This window comes from Prunus dulcis, chromosome 8 (genome assembly GCF_902201215.1).
Source record: "Prunus dulcis chromosome 8, ALMONDv2, whole genome shotgun sequence".
Taxonomy (NCBI): Eukaryota; Viridiplantae; Streptophyta; class Magnoliopsida; order Rosales; family Rosaceae; genus Prunus; species Prunus dulcis.
In genome coordinates, this window is record NC_047657.1 from 10,519,389 (window position 1) to 10,536,423 (window position 17,035).

The 17,035-nt window shown below is 38.3% G+C and overlaps 2 protein-coding genes across 3 annotated transcripts; one reads left to right on the plus strand and one right to left on the minus strand.

Moving 5' to 3' along the window:
• Positions 1–184: 184 nt before the first annotated feature.
• LOC117636490 (BTB/POZ domain-containing protein At1g63850-like) lies at positions 185–3,306 on the minus strand. The gene is made up of 2 exons (XM_034371004.1): positions 1,886–3,306; positions 185–848 (listed from the first exon to the last, which is right to left on the minus strand). Exons 1-2 carry the CDS (start codon positions 3,062–3,064, stop codon positions 567–569), a joined length of 1,461 nt encoding a protein of 486 aa, XP_034226895.1. The 5' UTR covers positions 3,065–3,306; the 3' UTR covers positions 185–566.
• Positions 3,307–12,418: 9,112 nt separating this feature from the next.
• Positions 12,419–16,707, plus strand: LOC117636491 (probable receptor-like serine/threonine-protein kinase At4g34500). Of its 2 annotated transcripts, none has more exons than XM_034371005.1 (7): positions 12,419–13,239; positions 14,732–14,836; positions 14,930–15,052; positions 15,245–15,415; positions 15,517–15,646; positions 15,724–15,933; positions 16,338–16,707. In XM_034371005.1, exons 1-7 carry the CDS (start codon positions 12,680–12,682, stop codon positions 16,362–16,364), a joined length of 1,326 nt encoding a protein of 441 aa, XP_034226896.1. In that variant the 5' UTR covers positions 12,419–12,679; the 3' UTR covers positions 16,365–16,707. The 2 variants fall into 2 exon arrangements, with proteins under 2 accessions (XP_034226896.1, XP_034226897.1); XM_034371006.1 differs by having other exon boundaries at positions 12,420–13,239; positions 16,344–16,707.
• The last annotated feature ends 328 nt before the right edge of the window (positions 16,708–17,035 follow it).

Genomic DNA, 17,035 nt, shown 5'->3' on the forward strand with positions numbered 1-17,035 from the left:
ACAAAGATAGCCTGGAATAACTGACCAAAGAGAAGGAAAAAAAAAAAAAAATCATCCGGAGTTCGCAAACCTCAAACACAAATGACATGATGGAGGAGCAAGAGCAAGAGCAAGCAAGCCCCAAATTTGATGGCGGATCAGTTCAGAATCACCAAAATTGGTTTCAAGTTAGTGAGCCAACAAATACAACTTGAAAACAGTTATTTATATAAATGTGTACAAGAGTGTCAGCACCTCGGCCGAACAAAACGAATATTTACCTAAGAGGGGTGATCTATTTTCCAGGATCCAGTTATCCATTCAAAATTTAACCACTGGTTAAAATTCAAGTAAACTGAAAAACCACAGGTGGCCAGGAAGGTAAGCTACGAGTAATAGCATCAAAAGCAGTTAAACTTCTTTTTTGTTGCGGAGGTTCTAGTTTATATACACTTAGTGCAAACTTTTGGCTCTCCAGGGCAACAGGGTAATATGCACAATGCCAGAGGAGAGCCTAAATATCCACAAGGCAAGACTATAAGGCAGCACTAATTCATCTATAAACAAAACACAAACCCCAAGTGGTTCTAATAAAGATTCTGTGCCTGAGGAGGATGAGTCGCACGGCGGAACCAGGTGTTGAATGCTGTGACCAAGTGAGGGCAGTCCTCAACATTTCGGGTAGAGAAGCTGAGGCATTGCTGCAGCAACTCCTGTGCATCTGGCATAGGCAGTGTAGAGATGATTCTGAGGAATGTCTCTTCCAGATCCAAGTACAGTGGTTTGTTACTCGGTGTCAGAGGTGAAGCATTATTGTCTTTGCAAACAATCAGAACTGGAAGCCAATCTTTGACAAGCTTCTTTCGCACCTGAAAAATAATTATAGGTACCAGTTTTAGGTTACTTGATCTGTCTGGGACACCAGTAACTTCAAAAGTAGAAATCGAAATAACTTGGTTAATCCCCTGAACACCTAAGAAACAAGGATGCGAGTAACAGTGGTGAAATTGTGTTAATAACCAAGAAGCATTATCAAGTAAACTGGAAAACATATTTCTGAAGCGCGGTTTAGAAAGAGAAACATAACAACTACATATTTTAAGGAAATAACCACGCCCAGCCAAAAAGGCAAAAGAGCATAGATCTCGCCTATACACATTTCAGTAAAAAGCAACATACAATGTATTTTCCGCTTCAACGAAAGAGAACAAATATGAGAGAGCAGACAAGTGTTCTATTATCTTTTGTTTTTGTTTGGATGGACAGGAAACAAATGGAGAAAAAAACTCCACTTTTAATAATCAAACAAGATCCAAGTCTCATTTTTTTCTCTGAATCCAATTCCAGAGTTGTAAAAAGTGACCCAATCATAAGATTGCGAGACTCTTCTCTTCTCTCCATTTCTATCCACATTTAACCATCCAAATGGGAAAACTGTTAAAATTCCCTCCACCTCTCCACTCTTCTTTCCATTTTCCTCAATCCAAAATTACTATTGAAGAACCATTTACAGAAAATACTGACTGCTGGCTCTGTCAATGCCATTGCCATAGCTCAGGTGTGTTCAGCATAAATCCAAACAGCCCAATAAGATTCCACACAAAAGGCCATTTTGCTAATATTTGAAGAAACCCACATCAGCGCACATTAGCTCCCCCTTACTGTTCTGTACTAAATTTCTAATGTTATTCAACTATACCATCAATTTGAAAAATGGGTGAAAAACATAACCAAAGAAGCTCCTATGTTGAGCAATCCCCATCAAAATTGAGCCACAAACATCAAAACTAATTGAGCAATGCACCATGTGAACCAATCAATAGCCAAAAGTAGAACAAACAAAAACCCAAGCAAGCAATTCAAGCACATGATATTCAACCACTCTAACAAGAAAACAATACAATACCTGAGCAGCAACCAAAATGGTACCAGTAGCGACCGCATTGACCAGCCTCGAAGTGCAGCGAAGCAAGACGCTAGGGAGGCTCGGGACGATATTCCTCCACGCGTCGTCCCGAAACGCCCTCTGCAAATCCGCGGTGAAAGCCGGCTGTTCGCTCCACTCCTTCACGGCGGACTCAGCGACTTGGAGCTCGATCATCCTCTCGACGAGCCACAGAAGGTGCTTGCCGTTGGTCATGGCCGTGTGGAGGTTGATCCTCTGGATGGCCTCGGTCTCGTCATGGTTGCCACGGACTCCAGGGCTCGTGTACTCCTCCATGGCCTCCTTGACGACCTTGAAGGTGGTCTGAAACGCCCGATCCATAACCCGCTCGACCAGCTCTCTGGACCCGAACTCGCGCAGCAGCTTCGCGACGAAGGCCTTGACGAACGCCATGCTCTGGTTGTGAGTCACGGCCAGGATGAGGCCGTACAGCATCTCCTCGCTCGAATCGGGAGCTCCCGAAACCCTAGCCATGAGGTCTTTGGCTTCGTCTTCGCTCAAATGAGGGATTAGGGCGAGAACTCGGGTTTCTTCGTCTTGCGTCCATGGAACCGCCTCGAGGAAGCGAAGGCAGAATCGGACGCAGTCCTCGAAGATGAGCTCGGAAGCGACAGGGAGAAGGTCGAGCGCGGCCGATACGGTGGTTATGGCCGAAGCGAGGTCGGAGTTGTAGAGGAGTTCGAGGAGGGCAATGCGGGTATCCATGGCGCCAGGGGTCGGTGGGACCCGCAGGCTGATGTTGCGGACGGCGTCTTTTTGGGGGTGGCGCTGCCATCGGTCGGATAAGAGGGCGGCGAAGTACTTGCAGCGGCGGAGGGCGTGGGCGTGGAGGTGGAGAACGACGTCGTCTTGGGGCTGGGCGGTGGGGGAGGTAGAAAACGACGTCGCTGGGGGGTCGAGAGGGGAGGGGTCGACGAAGAGGCGGAGGAGAACGTCGGCGGAGGAAGGGTCGTTGAAGGAGTGGGGAGCGGTTGGGCTGGGTTTGGGAAATGGGTTCGGGTTCGGGTTCGGATGGGTGGGTCGTTTGGAGTCGGAGTCGATGATGACGGCAGCGCAAGGGCGGCTGGAGCTGCTGGCGGTAGGTGAGTTGGCGGGGTGTACGGCGCGTTGCCGCTTTTTGGAGGCACCACCGGTTACCATATTGGGATTTGGGTGATTTGACAATCGGGAACGAGCGCCTAGATTTTTCGTTTTTGGGGCGAAGGAAATCAAAGAAACAGTTTCGGCCTTTCAGTTTTCTAAGTATTGCAGGCTGGACACGTGGAATCATCCCATGCGTGATGCTTAAGGTTTGTTTTTCTTAATTAGGTAAGTTTTTTTTTCTTTTTCTTTTGCTAAGATTATACAAGTTTAGAATATCGTACATATTCACATGAATCCACAGATAACCCATTAGCACATTTCTTTATTTTCTCTTGTTAAAAAAAAATAGGATATGCTAAGTTTTTTTGAAGACAATGTTAATTTTTTTTTTTTTTTAGTTTCAAATGATATAATTAATTTATATATATAAAGCAAAATTATAATAAAGTTGTAACTCAAGTGATGTATTCGAGATCTTAAGTTCGATTCTCCCTCTTTACTATCGCTTGTTTAAAAAGAAATATATGTATATAACTGACTTAAATTTGTGTTAATAGAGCAAAATTTATCCAAATAAAGAGCCCATCGGAGAACTTTCGGGACATTCAAATAAAACATCATCACAGGCCATGGAGGGGTGTGGCTATCACTTTCAGAAGTTGCGTACTGGTTTAACAAAGTGGATAAGGTTGAAGATCTCAGAGAGGATATCTTCTTTAAAATTTAAATTTAAAGTAAATTAATCATTAATAAAAGGATTAGATGGGACCACGGGCTGGATATGCACTAGCAAATACTCCCAAGTAAACAAACTCCCCTGCAAAAAGGCCCATTGGATCAGATTAACATTTTTTCTGTTCTTTTATTAGCTTGTGAACAAAACTCAAGAATCAAAACATGACCGGTGAAAGCACTTGCCTTCATTCAATTATGTTATTTAGTTATGAAGTTGCGTATTTAGAGCACTTCCACCTTAAGGGCACTTCTATCGCTCCTCTTTTGCTAAGGCAAAAAGGGGGCTAGGCCCAGTAATTGGCTCCAACGCGCAACAACAAAGCCAGGTAGTTGATGGGCTCCATAAGCCTGGGCAAGCCTGAAGGCAAATATAGTCTGGGCTGTTGCTTGGGTTTGCTGACGTTATCTGCAAAAAGGCCCATTGGATCAGATTAATATTTTTTTCTTTTCTTTTCTTAGCTTGTGAACAAAACTCAAGAATCAAAACATGACCGGTGAAAGCACTTGCCTTCATTCAATTATGTTATTTAGTTATGAAGTTGCGTATTTAGAGCACTTCCACCTTAAGGGCACTTCTATCGCTCCTCTTTTGCTAAGGCAAAAAGGGGGCTAGGCCCAGTAATTGGCTCCAACGCGCAACAACAAAGCCAGGTAGTTGATGGGCTCCATAAGCCTGGGCAAGCCTGAAGGCAAATATAGTCTGGGCTGTTGCTTGGGTTTGCTGACGTTATCTGCAAAAAGGCCCATTGGATCAGATTAATATTTTTTTCTTTTCTTTTCTTAGCTTGTGAACAAAACTCAAGAATCAAAACATGACCGGTGAAAGCACTTGCCTTCATTCAATTATGTTATTTAGCTATGAAGTTGCGTATTTAGAGCACTTCCACCTTAAGGGCACTTCTACCGCTCCTCTTTTGCTAAGGCAAAAGGGGGGCTAGGCCCAGTAATTGGCTCCAACGCACAACAACAAGGCCAGACAGTTGATGAGCTCCATAAGCCTGGGCAAGCCCGAAGGCAAATATGGCCTGGGCTGCTGCTTGGGTTTGCTGACGTCATTAATGACGTCAGCAACAAAAAAATATTTAAAAATACCAAAATTTTCATTATTCACTTCCCATACAAAAATTAATGGTTTAAGTATAAAAAATAGAAAATAAATTAAAGTGATTAGTAATTGCCCCTTGCCCTTTGGGGTGAAAACAAAAAAAACAAGGGTTGCAAGTATTTATATGAATAGTGACAAACCTTGCCTTGCCTTTGCCTTGTCCTTGCCCTTTGGGGTGGAGGTGCTCTAAAGGGTAAGGGCAAGGCAAGGTCTGTCACTATTCACATGAATAGTGGCAGTCCTTGCATATTTTGTACTTATACTTATACCTATTGGCAAGAGCAAGGGCAATTACTATTCATCTTAATTTATTTTCTATTTTTTTATACTTAAACGTTTAATTTTGATAAGATTCTAAATTCCTCTATAAAACTACACCCTCAACTCAAACCTCTTACACCATATCCTCTTTATCCTTTCATTTCTCAGACATTACAAAACACATTCTACTCTCAATGTCTAACATGAGGTTGGTGTTGAAGAGGCAACAACGAGAAGATGAAGAAATCGGGCTCAGACGTGCTGAAGAAGATCGTGAGTTGGATGAAGAGGAGGATGAAGTTATTTTAGCGATGGGTATGCTCAATCAATCAAGGCAACACCACCATGGTCTTGTCTCAAAAGTGGACAGACATAGGCACTCTCAGGGTAAAACTCTCTTGGAAGATTACTTTATCTCAAATTCGTTATATCCTATTTCTTATTTTCGAGGGAGATATAGAATGCAGCCCCATTTGTTTAACAAAATCATGTATGATGTTTGCAATTCCGATACATACTTCGTTTAGAAGTACGATACTATTGGGGTTTTAGGTCTTCTTCCGGAGCAAAAACTTACAGCTGCTTTACGGATGCTTGCGTATGGGGCATTTGCAGACCAGGTGGATGAGATTACTAGGATGGGGAAATCAACTATCCTAGAGTGCTTAGTCAGATTCTATGATGCAATAGAAACTCTCTACACGAGGGCCACAAACCTACGCCTAGGGACCTCCAAAGGCTTCTACAACAAGCCCAGGCTTGAGGTTTCCCAGGCATGATTGGAAGCATCGACTGCGTGCATTGGCAGTGGAAGAATTACCTAACTGTTTGGCAAGGAGATTAAGGGAATAGGAAGATCCAAAAAAGTATAATTCTGAAGATCGTTGCATCATTCGATAAATAGGTTTGGAGTGCCTTTTTAGGAATTTTCGGATCTCAAAACGACTTCAATGTGCTTGGTCAATCCCCGGTATCCAATGATGTGTTGAAAGGTCATTCTCCCTAGATCATGTATCAAATCAACAATATCGTATACTCCGGTGGGTACTACCTAGCTGACAAAATTTATCCGAGATGGACGACATTCGTCAAAACAATTCTAAATTCCCAAGTGGAGAAGGAAAAAAGCTTTGTTGCCTTTCAAAAGGGTTATAGGAAAGATGTGGAAATGTGTTTTGGTATCTTGCAAGCTCACTGGGCAATTATTAGGGGTATTGCTCGTATGTTTGATGAAGAGGTGCTTCGGAGCATTATGATGACTTGCATCATCCTCCATAACATGATTGTAGAGGATGAGTATGATTATAATGTCCCAGAGATGTTCGAACTTGATCCCATGAACACGTAATTGATAAGAATTTATGAACGGCCCATGAGAGCAAATGGACAACTACTGGAGTACGAACTGTTGATTAGGGACAGTCGATACAACAACCGTATGATTAAGCGTTATATGGAAATGCAATCCTCTTATGTTCACGAGAGATGTCAAGTTGACTTGATCGAGCACTTATGGGCAATGAAGGGCAATCACGGTAGATGAAGTCGAGTTTAATACTCTGTTTTAAATTATGCTTTGTTTTAAGGGAGATTCACTATTATACCCAATATAGGAGCCCAAATTATAAATAAATAGATAAATAACCCTATATGAAATAGACTTTAGGAACACACCCAAAGTCCATTTACAACATAATAAAAAAATGGCTTTTAACTTCTTTTAAATTCCAAAACTGCCATTGATTTCTTAAAACAAACACAACCCCAAAGCCTTATAAAAAAGGCCCAAAACACTCAATAAGGCATCAAAGTAATTTAATAATCAAAATTAAATTAAATAGGGTTAGGCTAGCTGTCATTTTTTGGTTTTGTTTATAGAAATTAAATGGTGTACGATTTATCTATATTATTAGTGCCAAGAATGGGTATATGACTAAATATCTCTTGTTTTAAATTATGCTTTGTTTTGTGTGTGTTTTGTAATGAATTAAGGTTTGTTTTGGTGTAAGAAATGTTTTTAATAAATAGCTATATTATTTAATGATTTCTTTATTCAATAAAAGAGAAAAAATAGAACAAATTAATACATATGGCAACTCTTTCAATACAACCTAATGGTTTTAATCATTTAACCAATCCGTGTTGCTAGGTCCATCGTCATGGAAAAGCTTTCTTCTCATAACATTCCTTCATTTTAGCTTCCAATAGGACTTTGTTTAAGGAGACATATGACTCATATCCATGGCCATGATTTTCATCTCTCTGTCCTACATGTCTTGTTGTTGTGTATGCTCCCTTTCAATTGCATATGCTTCATGTTGTGCTTTGTCAGCTTCTTCTCTTTTCAAGTCTCTCTCAATTCTCAATGCGCCATTCTTAGCAATTTGCTCCAAAAAATTGCACATTCAATGTTCAAAGTACTTCATCTCTTGGCCCTTGCCTCCTTTCTCCCAATAGGCCTCGACTCACGTTGGATTGGTGAGTCTTGATCCATTTGGGAGTCCAATGGTGAATCGGCTGCCGGTGAATCGTGGAGTGGCGCCTCTTTCAACATAATCGTTGAACCAGTAGAAATAATTTTGAATCTCGAACAATTCTTCACAACATCCCAACATTGGTGATTGATGAAACTTTTTTTTACCTTGGCCAATGGCATTGAACCACATTTGTACTTGAATAATCTATTAAAAAAATAACATTGAAAATGCAAGAAAATATTTATTTAAAAAAATGTGACATTAAATTGAATAAAATGGCAATTACAAATATTTTACCTCGTTGCCAAGATTTTGACCGCTTCAAATGTTCGCCATCGCTTTTGTCAACGCATCTCTCTATTTCCCTAATTCTTTATTCAAAGTTTTCCACCTACTACCCAAGGCCATTTCCGTACGAGCCGAACCTGATCTTTCACAAAATTCTCCATGAATTTTTCTCCACATATGAGAGGACTTCATCACATTGTCCGTGATCGGGAAATGACCAACTTTGACCCAACACTCACACAACAAAATATCTTCCATGGTTGTCCAAGCGCCTCCGGCTTCGATGAAAAAAGCCATTTGTATTTTTACACAAATGGAATTTAGTAGTTGAAAATTTTGTGTGGAAAGTGAAAAATATTTGAAGGAGATGAATTTGTATGAAGATTTAGTGTGGAAAGTGAATAATATTGGTAGGTATTTATAGAAAAAATTTTTCACAAATTTTTTATATTTTATATGTTTCAATTTGTTTTAGCCAAAAAATGGACAACCGTTGGATTAGAGGAGATTTTTGGATCGGAGGCTCCAGGAGAAGCCTGGCTTTTAGCCCTTGGTTTCTAGCAGCTATGGGTCAGCGCTAAAGTCAAGCTGGCGTCAGCACAAGAAATTCAAACATTTTTAACCGTTGGCGCATAGAATACACACGCCAACGGTAACAAAAAATTCAAAATTCTTGCGTTAACATCAGCAACTCGAAGGCAAGAGGATGGCCTTGATCTCCCTGTGGGCTTGCCTAGGCTTGTGCGTCCCACGCCTTGCCTGGGCTAGATCTTGTGCGCTAGAGTTGCTTTCTGGGCCTAAGGCCCCCTCCTGCCTGGGCTAGCCCCTTGCGCTGGACTTGCTCTTAATGGGGACATAAAATGCCTCAAAAAAGACTAAAGCATGACAAGGGGCAACCTGCTCTACTCCTCTACTTATGTTATTCTTCTTGTTCTTTAGCCTCTCTTTTCTCATTCTTCTTTTTGTGTCGTGCAATAGAGGAATTAGGTAGAATGTGTAGAGTTTGTGTTACTAATTTATATATTTATATGATTGCATTCTTTACCATTTAAGAGTCGATTGATCTTCATTATTAGTGTTTTATAGTACGATTTTCTTGCCCTCAAGAAAGATAATTCCTGAATCTGTCACTATTGACAATGTATGAAAAAAGAAAAAAAAAACATGTAATTTAGTTGTTTAAGTGATAGTTGTTTCAAATTAATCGAACCATGTCTCAGGTTTAATTTCCATAGATGTTAAAGACATAATATTAATATGTAAATGAGTTTGATTGCTAATTTGATAAAGATAGAATTATCAACAAAATAATAGAACAGCCGGATAGAAAAATAACTTAGAAATGAATATTAATACATATGTATCTTTGATCGAGTAGTAGAACGCGTCCAAAAACTTAATTCTCGTGAAAAGTTTTTCAATTCAGCATGTCTATACATTGTCATTTTCATAACCACGCACTTAATCAACTTTTAATAAGTCATATCGTTGAAGTACATTAATTACATACTCCTTAAAAATTGATTTCGTTCCATGTTTGTAATACAAGACCCTATGTTGTGGAACCAAAGCTTGCATTTGGGATAGATTTCTATCCAACAGCACATGGCCCCATGCAATTTATGGGCTTAATTTGGGTGGTTGGTGTCACTGTTTCAGAACTTATGTCTTGATGATGAATGAATGTATTCGAGAGTGTAAAGTTAGGTTTTGAACCTTTTGAGTTGGAGATTATTTAAGCCCCTAATCTGTAATGTCAAATAGACCAATCTCATGATTCATGAACGAGAGAAATACTTTTCTATTCTCGTTGTATTGCTCCTTTTTCTTTTTATTTTTTTTTCATTCTTTAATAAGTGATATGAAGAGAGAAATAAAAAGAAAGAGGCAATGCAACGGGAATAGAGAAGTTTTTCTCCATAAACTGGGTGAACAAGCGAAAAGAAAGTTGAAAATCCATCAAGTTATTTGAAAGAAGCTTCACGCCCGCAATGAAGCTAACTTAATCCTCTGAAAACACCCAATTTGGTAATATGTAAAGATATAGTTTGTTCTATCACCAACATAGCCGTTATGGAATACCTTAACTTCAAAGTCAAAATTATAAATTTGTCTTCTCTGTTTGCACGTCCTATTCAGAGAGAAAGCTAGCTCATGGTGGATTAAACATTAACGTTAAAGGTAATAGTAATTTTGTACGTGTCCAGTTAAAAATGGCCATGAGAAAAATTACTCCCTAACCATATTGAACTCTGCTGCATTTACCATACCTACTAAGTTATTTACGTAAAAATATAGTCAATATCACATATTCTCATGCAATAAAACAAATAATAATTAAGATAAAACGTAGCATTATTTGGGGGACCCACATCATTCCTTAGCAAGGTCTTTTTATCATTAAATTTCATATTATGTAGGTTTCACAAATTTCTAAATTCCAATTTAAAAGAAAATGAATTCTACGCTTAAAATTGTGAACTAGCTCATTATTTATTTGTCGTACTATGTCAATTTGCCATAATAGGAAAATTAAGAGGAGATATTTTGGTGTCGCAGGTGTAATGCCTCATTCTTTCTATTTCACTCATCAATCAAACATTAAATGAGATAGAGATGATGAGACATCATAACCGTGTCAAGAAATATTTCTCTTAACTTAGGCGGGGAGGTTTTACGATGAAAGCGAGTACGAGTGAGCTAGATGATAGAGCTGGCTCTTGATACATTGGTTTACTATAATTATCTATCTTAATTTCTTGCCAAAATTTTGAAATTGAACAGCTGATGTATTCCATTTCAGAACAGCTTTTCTTTAATTTTATTACAAAGTTGTATTAAATTGCGCCTATGATATGAATGAGAGCATACGTCCCATTAAAAGCATTTCTTTCATGATCTCCTTCAAAAGAAGTTCCAACACATTGATGTCTCGGCTGTTCCAACTCACGAAAATTTCAAAAGAAAATTAATGCTTAAGGGGGTCCTACTCACGCTCCCTCCAGTCAGGCAAATACACCACAACATAAAAATACCTCTATTTGGCACAACATTTACAACAAGCCCTTTGGTACAAATTGTTTTCTTCCATGCCCAATTTATGAGTCTAATCCAAATTTGCATCAAAATAATTGGTCGTTTTAGATCCAAGTTCTTCTTCCGTACCAAATAAAATAGAAGGGACTGCTAACACTCAGAGTCTTTTGAGCATTTTTCTAGTAGTGTTCAATCACTCTTTCTTGATATTTTTCACTTCACAAATGGTCATTCATCATGTTTTTTACAATCAAAATGGGATGAGTATTGTAAAATAGTTGCAGGAACCGAGTGTTGGTCGATCGGCATAATACAGTTGGTTGGTTTTTTCACACACAAACTACCAATGTGCTATGAGAGTTCGAACATGAGGTCACTCATCTGCAAGTCAAGGTTCTTTTTCACTAAATTAGCCCATTAACAATACAGTTAATCAGTATGAAGTGTTGATATACTGACACCTACATTTCACAACTATACGTCATTAGAGAATTTCATTACTTTGAAATTTCAAAGAAGATTTCTCTAACTAACTAGTCATCCTCTTTTTCTTCACTTATATTAGTACTCTTCCCATGCACGTTCTTATCAAATTCCTATTAGCAAAGGGTATCCAAGGGTTACAACAACGGATTAGGTCGTGAGCCAACATTAGACAGTCACGTCCAAACCTCAACCCACTTAGGACAAATTTCGGTTCAAAAGAAAATTAATTTCTTATAATAGATTATGTACCACGAAAAGGGTTTCACTGTTCATGCGTCATGATCTATATCCTATAATAAATTAGTGAAATTTGGAATATTTGGTTTCAAACTAAAGAGAGAGCTGACAAAGAGATGTTACCTTCTCTCAAATAATATTTCTTGCTAAACATATCCAGCAAAATAAATCGAAGTAGTTGTTCGTGTTGTGCTTGCCATGTGCATCTGTTTAAATAATTATCTTATTATATATATATGCATATTGATTGATATCCACTCAAGTATAATTGCAGCTGTGAAAGTTTATAATTGGGTTAGGGTGGGTTTTTCAGGACGGTGTGGATTTGAACTTTAGAACACACTGTTAAGTTGTTATGGGAATTCGAATATGAAATTAATGGTTTGAAAGTCAAGATTCTTTTTCATTAGGTTAGATTCCGTTGGCATGAATTCTCATTTGTATTTATTTTCTCGTTGTTTTTATTTTATTTTTAGATTCTTTTTCGTCGTGTTTGAGTTGTGAATTAACTATTCTAATTATCTATTGATATTGGACACATTTTATGATATTTGTTGAATACAATTTCTTTTCAACAAAAAAATCTAACGGTTCTTAGATATCACTTTGTTCTAGACACTAATTTCATAAACTATATAATTGTGAAATGGATTAAATAAATAAAAAAGGGCTGCTGCGATTTTGCCTGGCTGTACACTCTAGACTGGCAGTTCTGTAATAATCTCAAATATCAAACCCATAATCTTACAACTTCCCTTTTTCTTTTCCATTTTTTTTCCTATTTTTTTCTGTTCTTTCCTTCACTTCAACTTTTGCCTTTCGCTTTTGTGTCCGTTGAAACCGCACTCTTTTCTCCTTCGCCATCTCTCTCTGCAAAATCCTCTAACAGTCTAAATTGCTGACTGAACTTTAACTTCAAGTTATTTACTCATCAACCAAACAGACACTCCCACCATCTCTCTCTCTCTCTCTCTCTCTCTCTCTCTCTCTCTCTCTCTTTAGAAATTCTCAGCTCAAACTCTCCACCGACCTCGCTCGCCGGAAACAATGACGGTATCCGGCGAGACCACTCAGACATCCAACACCTCCCTCTCCCACAAGCTCACTTCCACAACCCCATTCCTCAGCCTCAAACTCTACGCCGTCATTGCTATCCTCGTCCTCTGCCTCCTCGCGGCCGCCCTCCTCATCTTCCTCTGTGTCCGTACGACCCGAGCCTCGCGAAAGCGCAAGATGCGCGTCAAGCACAGCTCCGGCTCAATCCCGCTTGTCTCCAAAGAGATCGCCGAGATCAAATCTCCTAGCCCGCGCGCCGTCCTCGATATTGGCGAGGGCAAAATCGGAAATGAAAATGTGAAGGAGGTGGAGGAGGAGATGGAGATTGTGGATATCGAAAGAGGGAAAGGGAAGCGGAGCGGGTTGGAAAGTGACGGGTCGGGTCCGCAGAACATCGGGTGGGGCCGGTGGTATAGCTTGAAAGAGCTGGAGATTGCGACGCGTGGATTTTCTCCGGAGAATGTGATTGGAGAAGGAGGATACGGCGTCGTCTTCAGAGGAATTTTGCAGGACGGCTCTGTCGTGGCGGTCAAGAACCTTCTCAACAACAAGTACGCGTCTTTTTACTCAATTTCAAATCTTGCCCATTTTTGTTTTGTTTTGTTTTGTTTTTTGTTTTTTTTTCATCGAAATATTTTCGGTCCAAAAATACATAGGAATGGTTGAGGAAAATAATTTACATGTTTTTTGTTTATTTTTGGTTAACATGTTTCTCGTTCATACTAGATCCAAGGGTCTTTCCAAGCTGTGTGGTTAATAATGTATTTTTCAGTCAACAGCTAATAATGTTTGTTTATAGATGTATATTTTTTATTCAATTCTCAAAGCTCAAGTGGCATGAAGGTAGGCCGGTGGGGAATCTAGAAGCTACGTTAAAACTTTGTCTTAATACAAAAAAACAAAAACAAAATCACTGCGAAGTGCACATTATTAATTGTTATTAATCTGTATAATTATATGTAGGGGAAGTCGGGAATGAAAATCATTCCATTTCTTTTGAATAGTTACTTGTAACTAAACGTCCCATATTTTGGTATGCTTTTTTATTCAACTAGCGTCACTCCATGAGAGTTTTGGTCAATGGTGAAGGGTGAGAGAATTCCAACTTGAGATTTCTTTCAATGTTAGGAAGAAAAGAATCTCTAAATCAATAACTAATTGGTTGTATAATGAAATTAATAATATGAAATTTGACTTTAGACTCGCTTCTACAAAATGGAATTTATAGTTAATCCGTATCATTAATTTGGTATGCAACATCACAATATAGACGTTTTGCATGTAATATATGTATACACATTGTTAACTGTAGCAGTATTCACTTTAGTTTTCTTATAAATTAATAATAATAATCACCGGTGTACATTTTGAACTGTATAATTATTCTTTTGGTTAAAAAAACTGTATAAATTATTCATGTTAGTATTTTTTTTTTTTTTTTTTGGAATACAAGCAATAGTCTAAATTATGAGAGGAAGGTCTGCAAGTCATGACCCTTTTCCACCAGACTAAACCTCATTTGCTTCACTGAATCAATAACTAATATAGTAATTACTGTTTGTACACTCAGTGACCTGCTTTTCTTTTGATTAAAAAGAAAAAGAGCCTCCCTTTGTTCCGCTGTACGAGGAAAAGAAAATTACTTTGCGCTTTTATCACTTTTATTCTTCGTTCTTTTTATTTTTAATATCTCTACTATATTCAATTTCAACTTTGTGCTTTCTTCATGCCTCATTGTGATGTCTAATCTTCAGAGCTTGTTTTCACTTTTCATCATTGATTTTCTACTTTTGATTGACCAAATATTACATTCCCATTTTAATATTAAATATATTACAATACCATACCAGAAACAATAGGAGCAAAAACATAAACAATGCCGTGGCTCCATGATGGATGTTGAAAATATTTCCTGTGAAGTGAAATTATATGCAGTGCAGTTGCTTGTTTGCCATGAATGCAAATTTTCAGATTTGAACTTGGCCTTTGTATAACATTTCTGTTAACTCAAAATTTAATTGCTGCTTGTCATCTTACATATAGGGGTCAGGCAGAGACAGAGTTTAAGGTGGAAGTGGAAGCCATTGGTAAAGTAAAGCATAAGAACTTGGTGGGTCTAATTGGCTATTGTGCTGAAGGTGCTCAAAGGTAACTCTATTGTCATATCTTTTAGGTGAATTCAGATTAACCTGTTTCTTCCTCTAATTAACATGTCCACGGGGACTTTTACTGCTCTGCCAGGATGCTTGTATATGAATACATTGACAATGGCAATTTGGAGCAATGGTTGCATGGTGATGTTGGGCCTGTCAGCCCTCTGACCTGGGATATTCGGATGAAAATAGCTGTTGGGACAGCAAAAGGGTGAGATAATTCTGTATTCTTCTTGTTCATTTTGCTTGTATTTAACGATTAATTTATATGTTTCAGTATGACAGGATCTGTAACATATTGTAATATATTGCACTGCTTTTGTCATTCTCACGATCTCCTTACTTTGGCTATGAAAAGTTATTATCCTTCATCACTATAAACCTATTCTTGTTTTTCTAACAGGCTGGCCTACTTGCATGAAGGGTTAGAACCCAAGGTGGTGCACCGTGATATAAAATCCAGCAACATTCTTCTGGATAGAAAATGGAACCCAAAAGTATCAGATTTTGGCCTGGCTAAGCTCTTAGCACCTGAGTCAAGCTACGTGACTACACGTGTAATGGGGACATTTGGGTTAGTTCTTTCTTGAATTCTGAAGATATTTCAATGATACATTACCTGGATGGTATCTCTACTATGTTGTAGCACTGATTCTTCACTTTAATTTTCTGTAGATATGTATCTCCAGAGTATGCAAGCACAGGTATGCTGAACGAGTGGAGTGATGTATATAGCTTTGGAATTCTACTCATGGAGATAATTACAGGAAGAAGCCCAATTGACTATTCCAGACCAGCTGGAGAGGTAAAGCCAAGTTTTCGTTCTCTGTTTCCTAGAAGCACTGCAACAATGTCCTAACTGTTTCAGTTGGTGTATATCAGATGAACCTGGTTGATTGGTTTAAAGGAATGATCCAAAGTCGCCGTGGAGAGGAGGTTGTAGATCCTCTGATAGAAGTTCAGCCCTCTCCAAGAGCTATGAAGCGTGCATTGCTGGTTTGTCTCCGCTGTATAGATTTAGATGTCAACAAGCGACCAAAAATGGGGCAGATTGTTCATATGCTTGAGGCAGATGACTTCCCTTATCGTTCTGTAAGTCCTTTCTTATCATGTATGTTTCTGTCCCACTTAGAGTTTTCTTGGTCTGGTCGATCACTAGTATTATGACTTTGCATAAATTTTGAGTCATATATTAAAGAGTTGCCCTCTCCACAAATTTCTGCCTTTGCATGGTTTGATCTCAAAACCTGTCTTCTATTAAGGAGGAGAGGTGGCACTTGGTCTGATGATGGGACTGGTAGCATATAAATTTTTCAATAAATGTAGAGAGACTGGTGTTTTGTAGATGCATTGCAGATGTGTTATATCTTCAACATCAAGATCACATTTATATCATATTTTTTGGCATCCTACTTGCCAATGTATTATTTCTTCAACATCTAGATCACGTTAACATGTTCTTCATTTTCAGCTTCCTCATTTTTCTGTTCTATAAGCTGCAGGAAAACCGATCAGCTCGATAGAAAGATTGTTTCCCTTCCCGTGCAGCTGCATCTGATAATGTTCAATATCCAATCCAAGCATGCCATGGATAGAAATGAAGGGAGATATGGAAGTGGAGATTATTATGTTTTGGCACAGGAGGTACTTCCTGAGGCCATTTTGACTTCTTATCATGATTCTCCATTAGTATATAGAAAAGATATTACAAGCCTTGAATGTGCATATAATATTTTCTATAATTTTTTTTTTTTTCCATTATCTTATAGATTTTGTTGATATATTTGGATTCATACTTAGGAGCTTGTAAATATGTACTTATATCCTTTGATATGTAAGGTGAGGCCTGTTAAGAATATCCATTTTGTTATGATCAGATTCCGACGCAGTCAGAGAAAATTTTATAATGGTCCGTGAAAGGAATTCTAAACTTGAATATCAGAAGCTTTAGATCTGTCGCACTGGGGACTTAGACGTCCAAGGAACGATAGGAAGATGTAAAATCTCATATTGTAAATTTGACAAAATTAAGTACTATATATGGAAAAATTAAACAACCAAACTGAAGGGACATGATGAGGTTGGCAATATTAGAGGTTTTTTTATTTTTTTTTATTTTTTTATTTATATAAATATTTATATTTTTAAAATAATTATTTTTTTTAAAGAACATGCAGAATTTCATTAGAGTAAT

Excerpts from the sequence above, each read along its gene's own strand:
- LOC117636490 (XM_034371004.1), bottom strand. The coding sequence starts at position 3,064 with ATGGTAACCGGTGGTGCCTCCAAAAAGCGGCAACGCGCCGTACACCCC. Across the intron at positions 849-1,885 it reads CCATTTTGGTTGCTGCTCAG|GTGCGAAAGAAGCTTGTCAA; the intron begins GTATTGTATTGT and ends ATTATTTTTCAG.
- LOC117636491 (XM_034371005.1), top strand. The coding sequence starts at position 12,680 with ATGACGGTATCCGGCGAGACCACTCAGACATCCAACACCTCCCTCTCC. Across the intron at positions 15,053-15,244 it reads GCTGTTGGGACAGCAAAAGG|GCTGGCCTACTTGCATGAAG; the intron begins GTGAGATAATTC and ends TTTTTCTAACAG. Across the intron at positions 15,416-15,516 it reads CGTGTAATGGGGACATTTGG|ATATGTATCTCCAGAGTATG; the intron begins GTTAGTTCTTTC and ends AATTTTCTGTAG.